The following is a 19,905-nucleotide window of genomic DNA, read 5'->3' as shown; positions in this document are numbered from 1 at the left end:
TATGTTAGGAGAGGTTCTGCTGAAAACATCTATGCCCCATATTAGCAGAGACAATTTGTAGTTTTCTCAGCCCAATAACTTTAATGCAGCAGCTGTATTATAGTTTGGCCTATGGAGGTCAATAGACTGTTCGGTTTATAGGTTCTGGAGGGTGCAAAGCCGACAATTCCCCACTTTTTATTTCAGTATATGTTAGCAGAGATTCTGCTGAAAAGATCTATGCCCCATATTAGCGGAGACAATTTGTAGTTTTCTCAGCCCAACAACTTTAATGCAGCAGGTGTAATATAGTTGGGCCTATGGAGGTCAATAGGCTGTTCGGTTTATAGGTTCTGGAGGGTGCAAAGCCGACAATTGCCCACTTTTTATTTCATAATATGTTAGAAGAGGTTCTGCTGAAAAGATCTATGCCCCATATTAGTGGAGACAATTTGTAGTTTTCTCAGCCCAACAACTTTAATGCAGCAGGTGTATTATAGTTGGGCCTATGGAGGTCAAAAGGCTGTTCGGTTTATAGGTTCTGGAGGGTGCAAAGCCGACAATTCCCCACTTTTTATTTCATAATATGTTAGGAGAGGTTCTGCTGAAAACATCTATGCCCCATATTAGCAGAGACAATTTGTAGTTTTCTCAGCCCAATAACTTTAATGCAGCAGCTGTATTATAGTTGGGCCTATGGAGATCAATGGGCTGTTCGGTTTATAGGTTCTGGAGGGTGCAAAGCCGACAATTCCCCACTTTTTATTTCAGTATATGTTAGCAGAGATTCTGCTGAAAAGATCTATGCCCCATATTAGCGGAGACAATTTGTAGTTTTCTCAGCCCAACAACTTTAATGCAGCAGGTGTAATATAGTTGGGCCTATGGAGGTCAATAGGCTGTTCGGTTTATAGGTTCTGGAGGGTGCAAAGCCAACAATTCCCCACTTTTTATTTCAGAATATGTTAGCAGAGGTTCTGCTGAAAAGATCTATGCCCCATATTAGCAGAGACAATTTGTAGTTTTCTCAGCCCAATAACTTTAATGCAGCAGCTGTATTATAGTTGGGCCTATGGAGGTCAATAGACTGTTCGGTTTATAGGTTCTGGAGGGTGCAAAGCCGACAATTCCCCACTTTTTATTTCATAATATGTTAGAAGAGGTTCTGCTGAAAAGATCTATGCCCCATATTAGTGGAGACAATTTGTAGTTTTCTCAGCCCAATAACTTTAATGCAGCAGGTGTATTATAGTTGGGCCTATGGAGGTCAAAAGGCTGTTCGGTTTATAGGTTCTGGAGGGTGCAAAGCCGACAATTCCCCACTTTTTATTTCATAATATGTTAGGAGAGGTTCTGCTGAAAAGATCTATGCCCCATATTAGCAGAGACAATTTGTAGTTTTCTCAGCCCAATAACTTTAATGCAGCAGCTGTATTATAGTTGGGCCTATGGAGATCAATGGGCTGTTCGGTTTATAGGTTCTGGAGGGTGCAAAGCCGACAATTCCCCACTTTTTATTTCAGTATATGTTAGCAGAGATTCTGCTGAAAAGATCTATGCCCCATATTAGCGGAGACAATTTGTAGTTTTCTCAGCCCAACAACTTTAATGCAGCAGGTGTAATATAGTTGGGCCTATGGAGGTCAATAGGCTGTTCGGTTTATAGGTTCTGGAGGGTGCAAAGCCAACAATTCCCCACTTTTTATTTCAGAATATGTTAGCAGAGGTTCTGCTGAAAAGATCTATGCCCCATATTAGCAGAGACAATTTGTAGTTTTCTCAGCCCAATAACTTTAATGCAGCAGCTGTATTATAGTTTGGCCTATGGAGGTCAATAGACTGTTCAGTTTATAGGTTCTGGAGGGTGCAAAGCCAACAATTCCCCACTTTTTATTTCAGAATATGTTAGCAGAGGTTCTGCTGAAAAGATCTATGCCCCATATTAGCAGAGACAATTTGTAGTTTTCTCAGCCCAATAACTTTAATGCAGCAGCTGTATTATAGTTTGGCCTATGGAGATCAATGGGCTGTTCGGTTTATAGGTTCTGGAGGGTGCAAAGCCGACAATTCCCCACTTTTTATTTCATAATATGTTAGGAGAGGTTCTGCTGAAAACATCTATGCCCCATATTAGCGGAGACAATTTGTAGTTTTCTCAGCCCAATAACTTTAATGCAGCAGCTGTATTATAGTTGGGCCTATGGAGGTCAATAGGCTGTTCGGTTTATAGGTTCTGGAGGGTGCAAAGCCAACAATTCCCCACTTTTTATTTCAGAATATGTTAGCAGAGGTTCTGCTGAAAAGATCTATGCCCCATATTAGCAGAGACAATTTGTAGTTTTCTCAGCCCAATAACTTTAATGCAGCAGCTGTATTATAGTTTGGCCTATGGAGGTCAATAGACTGTTCAGTTTATAGGTTCTGGAGGGTGCAAAGCCAACAATTCCCCACTTTTTATTTCAGAATATGTTAGCAGAGGTTCTGCTGAAAAGATCTATGCCCCATATTAGCAGAGACAATTTGTAGTTTTCTCAGCCCAATAACTTTAATGCAGCAGCTGTATTATAGTTTGGCCTATGGAGATCAATGGGCTGTTCGGTTTATAGGTTCTGGAGGGTGCAAAGCCGACAATTCCCCACTTTTTATTTCATAATATGTTAGGAGAGGTTCTGCTGAAAACATCTATGCCCCATATTAGCGGAGACAATTTGTAGTTTTCTCAGCCCAATAACTTTAATGCAGCAGCTGTATTATAGTTTGGCCTATGGAGATCAATGGGCTGTTCGGTTTATAGGTTCTGGAGGGTGCAAAGCCGACAATTCCCCACTTTTTATTTCATAATATGTTAGAAGAGGTTCTGCTGAAAAGATCTATGCCCCATATTAGCAGAGACAATTTGTAGTTTTCTCAGCCCAACAACTTCAAGGCACTAGGTGTGTTCAGTTGGGCTCATAGGTTACTTAATCTTTAATTGTTTTAATGATATGACACTTTTTCTGTTAGATTTTGTGATATATATTGTTGTACGTGCTTTAGACGTGATATGTGTTCATTGTTCGACAATTTAGCTAACAGATCGTTTTATTATTATTAATACTTTCTTGAAAACCGAAAACCTTTATTCTGAAAAAATGCTAACTGTTAGCTTAAAGCGCTAGTTCCTGTTTCATTTCGGTATTTGGGCTAACTTCACGCTGCTAGCTAGAAGTGCCGGTAAATTTACATCTAAGTGGAGTCGTTTACTTCCTGTTTCACTAGTTTCACTGTTTCAGAATAAAGGACCCTAGTGCAATATTCCCTAGATTATAGATAAAAGATTACTATTAGCCTACCCTGCCATTCTGTGATCGGCAGTGATCGGCAATCGGCAGATCATGATTTTGGTGATCGGTAATCGGTGATCGGCCCCAAAAATGCTGATCGGAGCATCTCTAATTCTATCTATCTAATCAACTCAAGCGTTGGTTGGTCATCTGTCCATCAACGTATAAAGCCCGCCCTTACAATTTGATTGGTCAGATCACTTTTCCGAGACGTTGAATCTCTCCCAACTAGCTCAAGTCCAGACTGAATCTCCCAGACCAAAAATGTTGTGGGCTGAGTTCAGGCTGGTATCCAGGCTAGCCTTCTTCAGCATCTCTGACAAAATGACCCTCCTGCACAGAGTCCAGACCACATTCACTCACACACTCTACCCTGGGTTTTGGCTCATAGGTGAATCATGGGTAAATCTGCTGTGTGAAAATTCACTCTAGTTACCTCAGGACTCCGGAGCTGCATATAAGTATATTTATAAGACAAACAACAATTGCAATCGGGCTCACTCCCAGCACAAGGCTGAAAGTGAAGCAATTTCACTCATAAACCACAAGGTATAGACTTAAATATATCTAATGCTGACGCCGTAAGTGTTTAACATCATAGTCAAAACTAAGTTCTGGACTGAGCTTCTTGTATCTTCCCAGGGTCGAGAAAACAATAAGTGGCATCAGTTAGTCAAAGTTACACATATACACAGGAACACAGAAAAGCCATGTTCCTGTTAACATAAACATAAAATGTAATTATTAAAACACTCTCTTGATTCATACAGTCATTAACAGTGTTTGGAAATGTTCTCCATCACTGTGACTGACATATCTGGATGCTGTTAGCACATACATCTCACACATCACATAATTTAACACATCACTCACACGTAAGGATCTAGCAGCTGGGTCTGAGAATCTTTGATCTTGGGCACAACAACAGACTGAAGCCATTCCCCAATAATATCTGTACCTCTAGACCTCTGCTGTAACACATGCAGTATCACCACAGCAGACATAAGACTTTTGGGCCTCATTTATAAAACGTACTTACGCACAGAACTGATCTTAGACTGTGCGTGCGATCAAATCCACGTCTAAGTACAGATTTATAAAAACCGTCTTAGACGTAGAAAAGGACGTATCTCTACGTCTGGTTTCAGTTCGTGTAAGTACATTTCCTTGCGGCAATACTGGAGTACTGCAGGAATTCAGGACTCTCCGAGCGCTGACCCCCGACACGCAGTTTCATCTTCCTCATCGTCAGCACCACCATCGTCACCATTTGGGCTAATGGTGAAAGTCCAAATTAATGTTTCGCTCAATAAAATCAAATAAACTATTAGAATAATTTACACATGAATGAGATTCACATCTTATAAGTATTCCGTTTTAATTTCACAAGTGTAAAACATTTCGCTCAAACTTATAGCCTATAAAAAGACTAATAGTGGCTTAGTTTTCAGTATGAGATATGGCTGAATTGGCGTTGTTAGAGGATATTGCCAACTGCGCAATAAGGAGAGAGAGGGTTTTTTGTGTGATCGCGCAGACTTTTTGACACAGGATGATGTATGTCTGATAAGCAGGTACCGCTTGCCGAGAGCGTTGTGCCCAAATGGCCTCTCGTCTAGAGAGGCGCACCAGAGGCAACCAGGCCATACACGTTCAGGTATTGTCCGTTCTTGGATTCCTGGCTACAGGAACGTTCCGATGAGAAATTGGAGACCAGTCGAGCAATCCCCGTCATCATTAAGCAGAATTTTGCCCGATGTTCTTCGCAGTATAGCCTATCCCATATGCCCGCAATTTATTAGATTTCCATACAGTGCCCAGCAAAATGTGAAAGAGGATTTCCTGCGTAAAACAGGGTTCCCAATGTATTCTCATCCAGATTTCGCACACTCAGAAAGCCTAGGAAGCCCACTTCAATACAGCACAGGTCGGTAGTGGAGCGCACCATAGCCTTGGTGCTGCTGCCGCAGGTGCTGGTGCTTTGGAGACGTGTCTACTACTTCAAATACTTTGCTTTTGCAGTTAAGCCACCAGACAGGCTTTCTAACGATGTTTTGGCCCGCATCTGTAACATCAGCAGAATGTCGATGTCAGCCTCACTTTAATTCTTCTGTTTACATGTTTCTTTCTTGCTTGCCACTGTCACAGAGAGTTTTTGCATTGAGGATGTGCTCTGTTTGTGCATTGTTAATATGCTGATTAGATTAAATAGGGGCGTTTTGAGGGCGGAGATTCAGTTGCGCACAATTTCATGACCATTTGTGATTTATAACCGAAGGATTGGCGTACACGTGTTTTTTGTGTGTACGTCTGTTTTCTGTGGATCTCACTTACGCTCAATTCAGGAAATGTCTTAGACAAAATGTAGGATGGTTTCTACGCAACGTTTTATAAATGAGGCCCAATGTGTGTGAAAGGTTTTGATGAACTCTGTGTTGCATAACCTCACTCTTCCAAGTGTTATTGCATAAAGGTTCTGATGTAAAAAAAGACATAAGACATTGTGATGAGCTCTGTGTTGCATAACCTCACACTCCCAAGTGTTTAGTCCCTCTGTTATTGCATACATGTTCTGATATCTGGTTTTATATAACAATCACAATATCATGGCAGTAAATCTTAATGAGACCGTATTCCCAGTTATAATGAAACCAGCATGTTTTAAAATGTCTCTGGTGCAAAATGATGAATAAAGAGTTATAGACTGGCATTCAATGTCCCTAATGTACTCTTTTTCTTGGTGTGTGTGAAAAGTCATTGAGAACCTTCTCCAAATACAGTGGTGTGATGAAAAACAAGTGTCATGTAAGGTCAAGCAGAAAGGCCTGTTTTTAGAGACGAGTGTCATGTAAGGTCAAGCAGAGAGGTCCGTTCTAAAATCATGACAGTGCAGTTTTTACAGCTGCAGGCTGTCAGGGAGAGGCAAGTATTAATTAAAGGGTCTCTGCATAGGGGATGCAGATAAGTCAAGGACAGGCCATACTTCCCAAAACAGGGTCACCATTGTCTTGAAATGTGAGAAGATTATTCTGATTGGATCAATTTTGACAAGGGTTTAGTTTTCTCCACTGTGTCCACCGTCCCCTCTGTGCTCAGACCCCTCACTCCTGTCTGCTGTCTTTAGTCCTGTCCTACCCTGTGTCCACCATCCCCTCTGTGCTCTGGAGTCTCACCAGCTGTCTGCACACCCGCTGGAAGGCGGAGAAGTAGTAGCACAGGGTCCAGTCCATCATGCTCTACCAATAAATGAAATGGGCAGCAGCTCTGTCTCAATCGCTGCCAATGCCAATCACTGATATGGGCAACAGCTGCGCCCAACTCACTACCAATTCACCCTGTGACACAAACAGCGTGGCAGGAGCGGACGTCAGCACAGAGGTGACCGTAGGTCCCCACTATAATTTAATTTGGAACCCATAGGCCTTCTTTCAGTATTACCTTTAAGGTTTTCTTCTCTTTGAGAATTCAGAAAGTGGACACTTGATTCATTAAAAATACTGTGGATGTTCTAAATCTGTGTTGTAGCCAAAAAAGAACATATTTTCTTTCTTAAAAAGAAGCTGGTTTAATTTTTTATTCGCCTATGCTTTGTAAACTGTATGTTTTGAACATTCATTGTAGGTCTGTAGGCTGAATTTGCATAATGACAAGCAGATAAAAAAAAAAAAACACTTGAGCTGACAGCAGACTTAATTCTTAAAACTTGGGTCCCTCATTTTCTTTTCTTAGTTTACATTATGCTGTTGTCAGAAATATGGTCACCTTATTAAGTAATCCTCCCAAGTCCAGCCCTGGGGATGGGTCCCACCTCACAGTTTCTGCACCCCTTTCTGATTATGATCAACGACTCTGAAGTGTGCATGAAATCAATTTGCGTCTAGATACAGATAACGTCAACAGGCAAGGTGATCCCAAGTGTAGCACAATTCTGTTACACGTTTAGCACAACGAATTGCCTGATTCTAGGTACCCGACCCACACCATCTTTTCTTTAGTGGGTTGTGAATTAGTATGGTTGCATGCATGCACACGTGGAATACCTGAACTCATTAAGAACTGAGCAGAACACTTGTGTTACTGCAGAGTTTTCTAAGCCATTATTCGCTTGAAATGCAAGCCTCCTTGGCGCAGTAGGCAGCGCGTCAGTCTCATAATCTGAAGGTCGTGAGTTCGAGCCTCACAGGGGGCAGATATTTTTGACATCGTTTTAAACATGTTGGTAAATTACGTGATTTCAAAACGTGAAATGTAAATTATTTGTGTTGCATGACGAGCAAACCAGGATAAGCAAATAGTGAAATGAGCCTCGAGCTGCACATTGTCAAAAAGAGATCTGGGCGGGGTTACCTGATTACGGTGTTTTAGCGTTTAACGAGACTTATTCATGCATTAATTTCATTTCATTGACATTCACTTGGTATTAGTATCTGGGCATGGGTCAGATTGGAGACCAGGTGATAAAGAAAAAACATCAACAAGAAAAAGGCCTACAAGTCACATTTAAAAAAAAGTTTCCAAATAAGGACGACAGTAGGCTAGATGTTACTCATAGATTTTCTTATTTTTATTTAATTATGCTTTGCATGTAATGTAACACATATATTGGTCTTACATCGCAGTCAGTGCATCGAGACACTACCTATAACTCTCTAAAACGTTTCTCGTAGCCTATCCTGTTCTGGAAAACACCTCGAAACGTTATAGATGCAGCCTGGCGTTGGTAAAACATGTCCCAGGATGTCCTAGTCCAGGATAGGGCAACACTTCGAGATTCAAGGTGATTAATTTACGTCTAATTGATTGAATCAGTGATTAAATATCTAACTTGAAGGCTCTCTCCCATTATCCTTTGGTAGATGGTCCAATCTTAGAGTTAGAGTATAGTGATATAGTTTAACCGTATTTAGCAGAATAAACCTCTATGAATCACAGCGAAATAAACGAGAAGCTTCTCCTACATGACAAAAGTCTTCGTTTTCATCGAAGCAGCTTGCCAATCTGTCTCGGAACAATTATTTAAATATGATGACTTGAGAGCCTTTAAGGAGCATTTTGGGCGTGACTGTTTACGTCACGCTATTTTTATAACACTGTGGTATCGCTTTTCCGCCATTTCCTCGTCAATCTGCCTGTGCAGCGAGACTGTTCACCGAGAACCTGCTGTTCATCGCAAAGGTAGGTAGCTATAGGTTGTTGTTTTGATGTATGTTGTGTAAACACTTAGCTTCGCATTTTTGCACAAGGACATTTCAATCAAATCCATGGTAAGATTTGAAGTGAACTGCTTTTTAAAATGGGATTTATCAATTATGCTTGAGCTGTAGTCGTGTTAATGGTTCACTGAATTAGCGATATTGCTACTGTGGTAGGCTAAGCATTGGCTAACCTAGTTAGTTAGCTAGCTAACAAGATGCCGAACAACGTCAGGCAGGGCTTAGCTTGAAACGGTGTTAAAACAGTAAAACGGCACTTGCAAATGGTAAGATTATTTATTCGGTATGGTAGCCTTAATATTGTCTTGTGCGCTGGCAGTTGTATTGTAAGCGGCCTGCTTTATAGTTCGTGCCTGCTTTTTCTTAAACAAAATGGCTGCGATGAGATGACCCAAATAGCAAATGACAAAGGAATGGGGCTGGGCCTTCTTTGACATTTGCAAGAGCGTACGTTGTGCACGAGTGCACGCAGTATATTTTAGTTTTTCAATAAACTCGTGGACTATTAATAGGCATATTGTTTTAAAGGTTATTTTAAATGGTAACGTTAGTGTGCATAGGCCACGGTTTCACTGTTTATGCTAAACCAGTTGTCGGTTGTTGGCTAAAGTAGAAAATGGCTGCGCGCCACACTTCGCGGCCGTTGCACACGTGGTGGTTGACAAGGTTACTTTGACGTTCTGGTTAATTCGCCGTTTCGGCTTAATTTGTGGTCCAGTGCGTTAATTGCGTCCGCTGTAGTGTATCAAGAACTGTAGATTTGTTAAATGTCACCGGCACCTAAACGGCATGCTGTGTTGTCAAACATCTTGGAAGGACGTTTTTTTTTTGACGAATTATGGATAAAACACTGGAAGAAACTTGTTGGTTCACTAGCGGTCAGTTCTTAGTCAAAGTGGGCTGTGCAGGGGATCTACACGGGACCATATTCACGGGTGTCATCATTTCTAATTAGTGTTTGTTGATTTAGGGGCTGTACCAGCTGGGTGAGTAGGGTTGAAGAGGTGTCAATGCAGCCTTGTTGATTTGCATTTTTATATATGGCGTAGTGTCAATTAAGCTGCTTCCGCTGTCCATGAAGTAGGCAAAATCTTTAAATGTTTGCATAATTGAGTTGACAAAATGTCGTGCTTCATAGAACTAAACGTGTCAGTTCTGTGGCAACTGAAATTGAAATGTACCAGTGGGTACAGAGTTTGTTTTACCCTTTGTGAGGTATGTTTGATTGCATCTGTTTTATGGTAATCGGTATTTATACACTTGAGATGGTTTGATTGTATTTATTTTGTAATGCTAACTACCTTTTTACTGCATAGTTTACTGTGCTTATACAGCAATCCCCCAAATACCCCAATCTACACCCAGGCTAGCTAGCTATTATCAAAGTTAGGTGTTTGCAAAAGCAAGGACAATACATATTGGACAAAAAAAATCCACTATGCCCATCCATGTGTTGTCTGATGGGTTACAGCTTCTAACCTTTGTGTGGCCAATGTCAAATGCCACTGAAGTCTCGCTGATAGCTATGCTGTTAGATGAACACATTTTTTTTACATTTCATTTACCAACATGAATTCATTCCTACTTTTGCAACACTGGCTAGCTGACCAGGCAAATAGTAATAGTTGAGTTGTCAGTCTTGCTTATGTCAGATTTGTTATGGTTACACCAGCACATACGTTTATAAGTTGCTGCTGTTGTATTGGTGTATGCTTATGGAATTTGTCTAGGACATTGTTCATCAGCATTTGTTCATTAGTAATGTCAATTTATGACCCGTCCAAAATAATCAAGCACATTAACAATGTTCTGCTAAAAGTAGAGATTTCCCAACAGTGTTACAACAATTTATATACTTATTTAGGATGGCTTACTGACATTTTTCTTCCTGTTTGTTTTCAGATAAATTATGTCTGACGAAGGAAAGCTGTTTGTGGGTGGGCTCAGCTATGACACCACTGAACAGTCTCTGGAAGAAGCGTTCTCAAAATATGGAACCATCTCAAAAGGTAACATCTAACCCTAAACGACAGACAGACAGACAGACAGACAGACAGACAGACAGACAGACAGACAGACAGACAGACAGACAGACAGACAGACAGACAGACAGACAGACAGACAGACAGACAGACAGACAGACAGACACACCCATTAACAGAAGCGTTTTCCAAATATGGAACCATCTCAAAAGGTAACATCTAACCCTAAACGACACAGACACAGACAGACACAGACAGACACAGACAGACACAGACAGACACAGACAGACACAGACAGACACAGACAGACACAGACAGACACAGACAGACACAGACAGACAGACACACACCCATTAACAGAAGCGTTTTCCAAATATGGAACCATCTCAAAAGGTAACATCTAACCTTAAACGCCACACACACATGCATGTACACATACACGTCGTGTACACACACACACACACACACACACACACACACACACACCCATTAACAGTGATCATGGCTTTGAGTTGCCTGTAGAGTGTATCTAAAGGAGACTGATCGGTATATTGTGATTTCTCTTCTGTTGCAGTTGATGTCATCAGGGATCGGGAAACTGACCGGTCAAGAGGGTTCGGCTTTGTTACTTTTGAAAACCCAGAAGACGCCAAGGATGCGATGTTTGCAATGAATGGCAAAGTAAGTGGCTATGACCCAACTATAAATTATGACTTAAGTATAACCTTGGCTTTTGTTTCTATAACCGTGTACTTCCATTTAGTCTGTTGATGGCAGGATGATCAGAGTCGACGAGGCTGGCAAGTCTGGAGGCCGGTCAGGGGGAGGCTTCAGGAGAGGAGGCGGTGGCTTCAGGGGAGGATTCCGTGGAGGCAGAGGTGGGAGAGGTGGGGTGGAATTCCTCCAACACTGCCGTGACCCCAATACGATATGCTATGAGTCCCTGTCGAAGCTTTGAAAACGCCACTAATCATGTCCTGTTGGATTTCACTAGGAGGAGGAGGAGGAGGGAGTTACGGTGGAGAGAGAAGCTACGGCGGTGACAGAAGTTACGGCAGCAGTGACAGGAGTTACGGTGGTGGAGACCGAGGATATGGCGGAGGTGACCGCAGCTACAGCGGGGGGGACCGGAGCTATGGTGGCGGTGGCGGCGGCGGAGGCTACAGGAGCAGCAGCGGTGGATACTCGTCTGGCGGCGGCGGAGGAAGCTACAGAGGAAGCAGGTTAGTGCCCTACATACACACACACACACACACACACACACACATTCTATCTCCCCTCCACCTCCCATCTCCCCTCCACCTCCCATCTGCTCTCCATAATCCATCTGCCCTCCACACACACACACACACACACACACACACACACATCCTATCTGCATGGCTGCTGTGTGAGGTGCTGACCAACAGTGTGCTCAAATCCTGCATTATTCACTGAACATGCCTTTATCTATGTCTCAGAAATCAAGGCGGGTATGAGGGAGGATCCTACAGAGACAGCTACGACAGTTATGGTATGTATCCCAGATCTTAAATGTGCCGTTCCTTTTATCGCAGTAGGGCTAAAAATCCTCACAAGCCAAACTTGAGCAGTCCGTTGTCCTTTTCATCCATCCTGATTGGCAGTACCCTGTATGTTCAGTCCCACCACTGCTAAAAGAGGGTTAAAAAGTCTTACCTCCTCTTTGAGGGTGCTGTTGAAAGAACCTCATGTCCCACAGATTAAGTGAAGTACTCCAATCCTCATCCATATGGCCTCTAGTGTAGGCAGTCCATGCTCTGTGGTGTCAGTGCGTTGTGTGAAAACTGAAAAGAAAATGTCCGCCTGCTGCCCGTGCCTTTACAACATGTGCCTACTTTTATGTCCTCAGCTGCACACGAGTAAAAAAAACGTCCTGGTATCAAGATCATCCCTGCGTTGGCTGTATTTAAAAGATGCGCTCTTCGAAGATTTTTTTTTTTATGGTGTTTCCTGGTTCCAGTATTCCATCAGTCATACAACAGATTTTTGAGTCCTTTTTTTATTGTGTTCAAATAAGTTTCCGGGTCTCCATCCGTGAGGCAGTGTGAGATCCTTTATTTAGTATTTAGTTGTTGTGTGAACGTGAATGACCATGAAAAGCTCCTGTACCTTTAGTTCAAGTTCCCCTCAGTGTTTCTACTTTAACACGGGGGGGGGGGGGGGGGGGGTTGGGGGGGTAAAGAATTCATTTTCTTTTTAAATGGCTGAAATGTCTGTTTTAAAAGCTGTAAGTGAAATGCTCCTTGTTCATCACAGCCGAGTAGCTTCTCAAAATAAATTCAGTCCTTTCAACCAGCATTCTTAATGAGCAACCGCAGCAGCAGGGCAGCAAGTCCACTAAGGTGTTTTTGTACTTTTGAACTGAAGGTTTCGTGTTGACCCTCCCTGTTTTTTGAAGGAAAAACTCAATTGAATCAGAAGCTTGACTAGCTGTGATGTGTTCTGTGCGACCTCCTTTTGTGTAATGCAATCCTTTAGAGTAACAAGGCTGGCCTGCTCTCCCCCGGACCGCCCCCCCTGGCCTGCAGTCCTCCCTGGATATGGCTAAAGAGCAGCCCTCCTTGATATGGCTAAAGAGTTGTAAGCACTCAGTAAGCAAAGAGTGAACTTTCTATGGGGAACCAACCTCTGGTGATCGCCTCAGGTGGCCTGAGGTTCTTTACTCTTTGAAAACATTGAATTTTTTTAAAAGTAAAAAAAAGAATGCTCTTTTGGTGGACTGAACTCCAAGAAAACCTCTTAAAAAATGTCTCAACTTTTGTTCTTTGAGGTGAACTGTCCTGTGTGTACCACCACCTTGAGAAACATTTATTTCTTTTTACAGTTTCTTTTGTAAAAATGCTTCATGGAGCCTATTAAACGAGCCATTGGGAAAAAAACTGAATGGATCTTGTTGTGCCTGAAAAAGTCCTCTAAGTGTCTTTAGCCAGAGTTTGCATTCTAGTTAATGGGTTTACAGTTATCACCTGACTAGACTTGCAGTTGTATGGGTGGCTGGGTTAGGGGTTTGGTTAATCATTAGGTTGGTCAGTTAAACTGTCTCCAGTAAAGCTCTAGGTTGCTTGATGGTGTGGGTGGGCTGGAACTGAATATACTAAACACCCAAATCTAATGTTGCTGTAGTATAAGACCTAAGGGTTAGGGTTAGTGCATATATATAGTGTTGCTGTAGAGATGGAGCTATTGGGTTGGCACTGGTTCTGTGTGTAATGATTCATTGCGTCCAAGAAATCTCAGCATTTTGGAAATCCACACAAAGTCCTTGGAGAATGAAGTGTTTGGCCTCCCGACACGAGATGAAAGAAAGCTGGCTCTCTTGGCTAGTTGAGATATGGAGATAGGCCTGTAACGTGAGGTAACCACTTTTGCTCTCCTGTTCGCATTCCTCAATCCGTTCTCATTTTAATGTCCATCTTGCTATTCTTAAAAAAAAGTTCAAAAAAAAAAGCCACCATGTTTTTTCCACCATGTTCCTAGAAGATGCATGTCCTGTAACATAATGAGTCCCCCCCATGAGTGGGAAGTTTTTGGAAACCGAAAAAAATGTCCTCAGCCAGCCTCTGAAATATGCCATGTGCCTGTCAGTATCCTACTGGTAATACTATGCCATGAGCCTGCCAGTAATACTATGCAATTGGACCATTTTTCGAACCACTCCTGAAATGCCCAACTAGGGTTAGGGCTAACCCAACTTATGGCCGTTTTCGTAAAGTTCAAGAGTGCTCCTCATTCTTGACCGCCTTTAGCCTTTAGCACATTTTCATTGCTTGTTACTGCAGATGCATCACTGAACTGGCGTTTAAAATGATTCTATTCTCAAGTTTCCCTTTCTCTAGCCTGTCTGCTATTCTGCCATACACACTGTTTTGTGCTTATCTTAAGGACATTAACGTTGGAGAATAAGTAGATAAAGCCTTGTATGCCACTACAAATATAACATTTGCATGTGAAACTGAAATATCTCTTGTCTTTGTGCAGGTTAACTGGCCTTTTCAATGGTGCTGATGAGATCCCACTCTGTACCCGACCTGGGGACTGAAACATGGCCGCCGTGTCTGCATCCGGCCGAGGTATGTTTGCCACCAACACTTCATACTCTACGCAAAAGCTGTGTTTGTTTGCCACCAAGACTACATTCTCTACACAAAAGCAGTGTTCATTGCCACCAAGACTTCATTCTCTACGCAAAAGCTGTGTTCATTGCCACTCAGACTTCATTTTCTAGGCAAAAGCAGTGCTCATTGCCACCAACACTTCATACTCTACGCAAAAGCTGTGTTTGTTTGCCACCCAGACTTCATTTTCTACGCAGAAGCAGTGTTTGTTTGCCACCCAGAGTTCATTCTCTACGGAAAAGCAGTGTGAATGAGATGCAAGTTTGGTCTAAATGTGACTTACTCTATTGTTAAAGAGCATCTTCTAATAAGCCGGTCCATTCACTATAGGCCTTCACACGGTTATCCATTCACTGGAGGTCTTCACTCGGTTGTTAAGTCTGGTGTTGCCTGCCTGCGCTACAGTGTGATGGAGTTGTGTGAAACAAGTCTCAACCTCTGGAGGTGTCACTCTTGGACCTAAACGACTTAATCGTTAAATTGGTCATATGCCCCTGAAGTGGAGCATAGTAATAAGTGTTTGTGTGAGGGGGTAGTGGAGGAGAACCCCCAATGCATGCACTGTATGGAAGCATCCACTAAAGAACCTTGAGCTTCCCTTAACTCAAGAATACACTCCAATGTTACAATTATTCCCTTTGGTTCTGATATGCCTGGTCGTATCTGCGTCTGATTCAGCTCTTTGTTTCACACACACACACACCCCTGACTCTGTTGGCTAACCTGTATTTGGGTTCCTTCAGGTACGGCACAGGAAGACCTCGTGCTGCAGAGGAGCAACTCCCTAAGGACACCTGGAGACTATGGCGGGAGTTAAGCCTGCTGGTGGTCCTGCTTGAGCTCTTGCCTGTGCTCTTTGAGTTTGAATAAAGGAAGGTGTGTTACAAAAAGACTGCTATTTATTACCTTTGTGTCCAAGGGTTTGTATGAATGGGAGTTTGGCTTGTGAATTCCATCCGGGGGTGGGATGACCAGGCCATGTTATAACGGCAAGCTGTATATATTTGGCATTTCTGTGCAGTTTGTCTACACTTATCATGGGCGTCTATAAGCCCTCAGAGCATATGGGGGAAACATCTTAAGAACAGTGCAGTGTTATGTGATTGCAGGAATAAGCTCTGCTGTAAGCGTGAGCAGTGGCATGTAGTTGTATCCAATGTTGGCGGATTATTTGGAAGGGTCTATTTCCTTGTACATCATATGTAAATGATTGAAAGAGAGGCATTTTAAGTGTTGGGATTTCTTTTGCTTTTTATATCTAAATGCTGTTTTATGCTAATTTGTTAGAAATTGTAATTTCAGTTCAGATAACTGTTGAGGCAAACCATGCTTTCTACCAATCCTGAACAAATCCCTGGTTCTGGTGTTTTTTTGTCCCCGTTAATAACCCTAACTCTAGATGATCGGACCCTGAAGTGTTAATTCTGGTGGTAGGGAGGTGAGGCCTTGAGGCGTTCTTCTTGGGCACAGATGGTGGTGATGTTTACATTTAGTAATTTAGCAGACGCTGTGGGTAGACGATGGATTGACTCAAAAACCGCACAGACGCTTTTATCCAAAGCGACTTACAAGTATGTATACACATTTAACATTTGCACTTAATGGCACATTGCACATCAGGAGCATTTAGGGGTTCAGTGTCTTGCTCAAGGATACTTTGACAGGGAATCGAACTAGCAACCTTCTCATTGCTAACTGAACAACTTTTTTTACCTCCTGTACCACTGTCGCCCCTATAAAATGTTTACCTGTACCTTCACTCATAAAATTACTTCTGACTGATAAAATGTGAAATCCTTGGGCAACTCCACTGATGAACACTAGAGGGCAGTTTAGTCCCAAACATTTAAAAAAAAAATGTATTATTATTAAATGGAAAATGTCCCATATTGTGACCTATTGCACTGTGAAATAATCAATGAAGACACTTTTGAACATTTTGAAAGCAGTGTATTATAAAATAAGCAGTGTGTTGACAGGCATGTGATCTATGACAGCATTTGCCAAGATGGGCACAAAAGAAGAGCTTAAGTTCTATAACACGTCTGGTATATATTTCTCAAACAACATAGTTCTAAAACAAGATGTTATGCAGTTGTAAGTAAAATCTGTAGATTTAAGATCTTAAGAAGCTTCCTAAATACTTCAGTTATCAAAGCAGAACCACTGGTACTAATATTCTCAGTTTAGTTACAGCAAACTGCTGTTGCACATTCGGTCGATCCCACTGATACTAAACACCTATATTGTAACATCTGGGTAGTTAATGGAGAGGATTCATAATCTTGTTGATCCAGGTGAGGGAGTGGGCAATGCGAGTATACTGATAGGTAATCTTCCCTTTGATTATGTCGCATGCAGCCACCACCCCATACGCCACGTTCCCACAGACGAGTGGGCCTCCAGAGTCCCCCTGGTGGAGAGAAAAGGTAATGCAGCTCAACTTTAATAGCAACAATCTATGTTTGAAGCTGTATGATCTTTAACTCATTTATAAATAAGAATGGGAGCACTCAGAGAATGCAAACCTCCGCCTTGTGACTTTGACATCTGAAAATCTAATCAATTATTAACATTATATTAACCAATCTCCCCACAAAGTTGGGATGGAAATCGGTCCATGCGTTTCTGCGTAATTCTGCTGACAAACAAACATACAGGGGCGAAAACATAACCTCTTTGGCGGAGGTAATAATACTAATGGCTTTTCCATTTGTAGCGCACTTTATTCATTCAAATCTCAGTGGATCGAAAGGTTTGAAGCTCGCTCACTCACCTTAAAAGGGCCTGCCTGTCCCCTGGTGCAGATTGTTCTAGATGTGTCGCAGTTGAGGGAGGGGTCGACCGTCACATTAACCTCTCTCAACACTTGTGAGTTTTCTCCACCCCTTGCCGTCGCCCCCCACCCGGGCACCAGACAGGCTGTGGTGTTGGCAGCCTCATGCTCTGTCTGAGGGAGTTGGAGCAACTTCACCCAGTTGGTGAGAGTAACATTCGGCGAAAGCTGCAATGACATGTGACGTTTAATGTTATCTAATACAAAGGGATTGCAAGTCAAGGCAACAAAACATGTTACTATACAACAGTTACCTTTAGTAGCATGATATCATTTCTGCGGTCAGAAGAGTATTCAGGATGGACATGTTGTGTCACTCTCAGTCTTGAGTCTGGTTTTATGGCAGATTTATTGTGGACACCAGGGAAAACAAGCATTGAACTAAAAAACAAACAAACAAAAGAACGCTGTGAACATTTTACTAATACAGGAAGAATGCAACAACACCTCATGTTTCTGCTTTGTTCTATTTACATTTACAGTATATGATTTGACAGAGATTGAGCCACTGGGCCTAAAGCTCAAGATCTGTATGATTTTGACTTGTTTGGAGATCTCAGATCTGCTGTTGTGTGAATTTACAGTTGTTCAATATAGCCTACAAAAGCTGATCAACTCACTGTCCTTTGCAGTGAGCGGCCGTCATCACAAAATCCTCCCTCACGAGAAAGCCATCGCAGGAGACTGTTTCTCCGGAGTTCCTCCGGTACAGGATATAGACCATGTAGGGGCGGCTGTGGGGCTTGGCTTCATGTCCGCCCAGGATGAGTCCTCTCATGCAGCCCCCTACACACACAAACACACACACACACACTCTATTTAAGATCAAGATGCCTTCTCTCATGCCCCCAACACACACAAGCAGACACGTTTAAGATTATTTCCGATTATTACACAAATACGAAGAACATACATTTTGGAGTAATAATAATGTCAGTCAACCATGCAGCGGTGAAATCTGATACCGATTGTTATGACACGATATGCCCTTTACCAAATACATCACCCCTTTAGAAAGATTTCATCGCCTAGAACATATTTTGACAGACAAACACTTCAAATTGAAAATTTGTCGTGTATCTCATTTAAAACAATAAATCTTAATCTCAAATATGTGTTCATACTACACTATGTATTTGGTTCTTATAATCTGGTTAAATCCATCAAGATGATTTGAAATCAGTCACCTCCTAACTCTGCATACAAACCACGGCTACATGAACAGTCATGAGTAAACAGCAGGGATATTGCACACTCAAAATTCAAGACATTGAACTTTTACAATTGTATTAATATATGATAATTTATTATTAATTATTAATTAATATATAATTATTATTAATATATAATTCATTATAGAGGATGCTCTTAAGTCTTAGCCCTAACCCTGTTGGGCTCTAGGCACGATTGAAACGTTAACTTCAACAAAAACTAATTATAAAGTTGATATTTATTGACAGTAATTACCTCGGTTGAAGACCAGCATCATGGGCAGTAGAACCCAGAGGACGTGCATCATGCCTGCAGACGCGTATGTGGAAGACGACCACTGACACACACAGCCTCTGATGCAGACGCGTTTGTGGAAGAAGACCACTGACACACACAGCCTCTGATGCAGACGCGTTTGTGGAAGAAGACCACTGACACACACAGCCTCTGATGCAGACACGTTTGTGGAAGACGACCACTGACACACACGGCCTCTGATGCAGACGCGTTTGTGGAAGAAGACCTCTAACAAACCATCTCTGATGAGTGTGTATGTTGAAGACGACCACTGACACACACGGCCTCTGATGCAGACACGTTTGTGGAAGACGACCACTAACACACCATCTCTGATGAGTGTGTATGTTGAAGACAACCTCTAACACACCATCTCTGATGAGTGTGTATGTTGAAGACGACCACTGACTCTGATGAGTGCATGGCCTTTTTATTGGGTGAGAACTAGGAACCGAAACCTGTTTGGGTTGCACTTCTTAGAGTTAGATGGTGGTTGATAATGATTGTGAGCGCAAAGCTCTTATCTCACGCTATCTCAAGACTACCTGACACACTAGAAAGGTCTATGCAGTAATATACCAGTGCATGTTCCCACGTTTCACTGAACACACACACACACACACACACACACACACACATAGACATGTACATCGTCTAGGTTAGGGTAAGGGGTCACTGAGCAAACATGCTTGTACATAGACATATACATTACTCATTGTCGTCTTCTACACTGTAATGCATGTATCAATTATCACATATTATTGAGAGCCACTAGTTGAATTGTGTAGTTGTGTAATTGCATAACAGCACAAACAAGCATGAATAGCACGAATAAGTCTTTTGATTTGGAATTGAGTTTGTTGTCTCTGCTTTGTGACGTGGACTAGTGCACTGATTCCAAAAAGTATTCTATGACTTATCCTTCTA

General features: G+C 42.1%; 2 protein-coding genes across 4 annotated transcripts; one reads left to right on the top strand and one right to left on the bottom strand.

The window, feature by feature from the left end:
• The first annotated feature begins 8,401 nt into the window (after positions 1–8,401).
• On the top strand, positions 8,402–12,667 carry cirbpb (cold inducible RNA binding protein b). Of its 3 annotated transcripts, none has more exons than XM_080833896.1 (7): positions 8,402–8,477; positions 10,418–10,524; positions 11,072–11,178; positions 11,261–11,375; positions 11,495–11,720; positions 11,958–12,010; positions 12,368–12,667. In XM_080833896.1, exons 2-7 carry the CDS (start codon positions 10,425–10,427, stop codon positions 12,379–12,381), a joined length of 615 nt encoding a protein of 204 aa, XP_080690022.1. In that variant the 5' UTR covers positions 8,402–8,477; positions 10,418–10,424; the 3' UTR covers positions 12,382–12,667. The 3 variants fall into 3 exon arrangements, with proteins under 3 accessions (XP_080690022.1, XP_080690021.1, XP_080690020.1); XM_080833895.1 differs by having other exon boundaries at positions 11,492–11,720; XM_080833894.1 differs by having other exon boundaries at positions 11,261–11,384; positions 11,492–11,720.
• A 4,211-nt stretch (positions 12,668–16,878) lies between these two features.
• Positions 16,879–19,062, bottom strand: LOC308361948 (granzyme-like protein 1). The gene is made up of 5 exons (XM_080834434.1): positions 18,937–19,062; positions 18,090–18,255; positions 17,724–17,850; positions 17,410–17,637; positions 16,879–17,046 (listed from the first exon to the last, which is right to left on the bottom strand). Exons 1-5 carry the CDS (start codon positions 18,986–18,988, stop codon positions 16,897–16,899), a joined length of 723 nt encoding a protein of 240 aa, XP_080690560.1. The 5' UTR covers positions 18,989–19,062; the 3' UTR covers positions 16,879–16,896.
• Positions 19,063–19,905: the final 843 nt, after the last annotated feature.

The sequence above is a fragment of the Sprattus sprattus genome (genome assembly GCF_963457725.1).
Source record: "Sprattus sprattus genome assembly, chromosome: 3".
In the NCBI taxonomy this organism is placed as follows: domain Eukaryota; kingdom Metazoa; phylum Chordata; class Actinopteri; order Clupeiformes; family Clupeidae; genus Sprattus; species Sprattus sprattus.
Note: the sequence above shows the minus strand (reverse complement) of the source record. Positions and strands in the feature narration are given on the sequence as shown.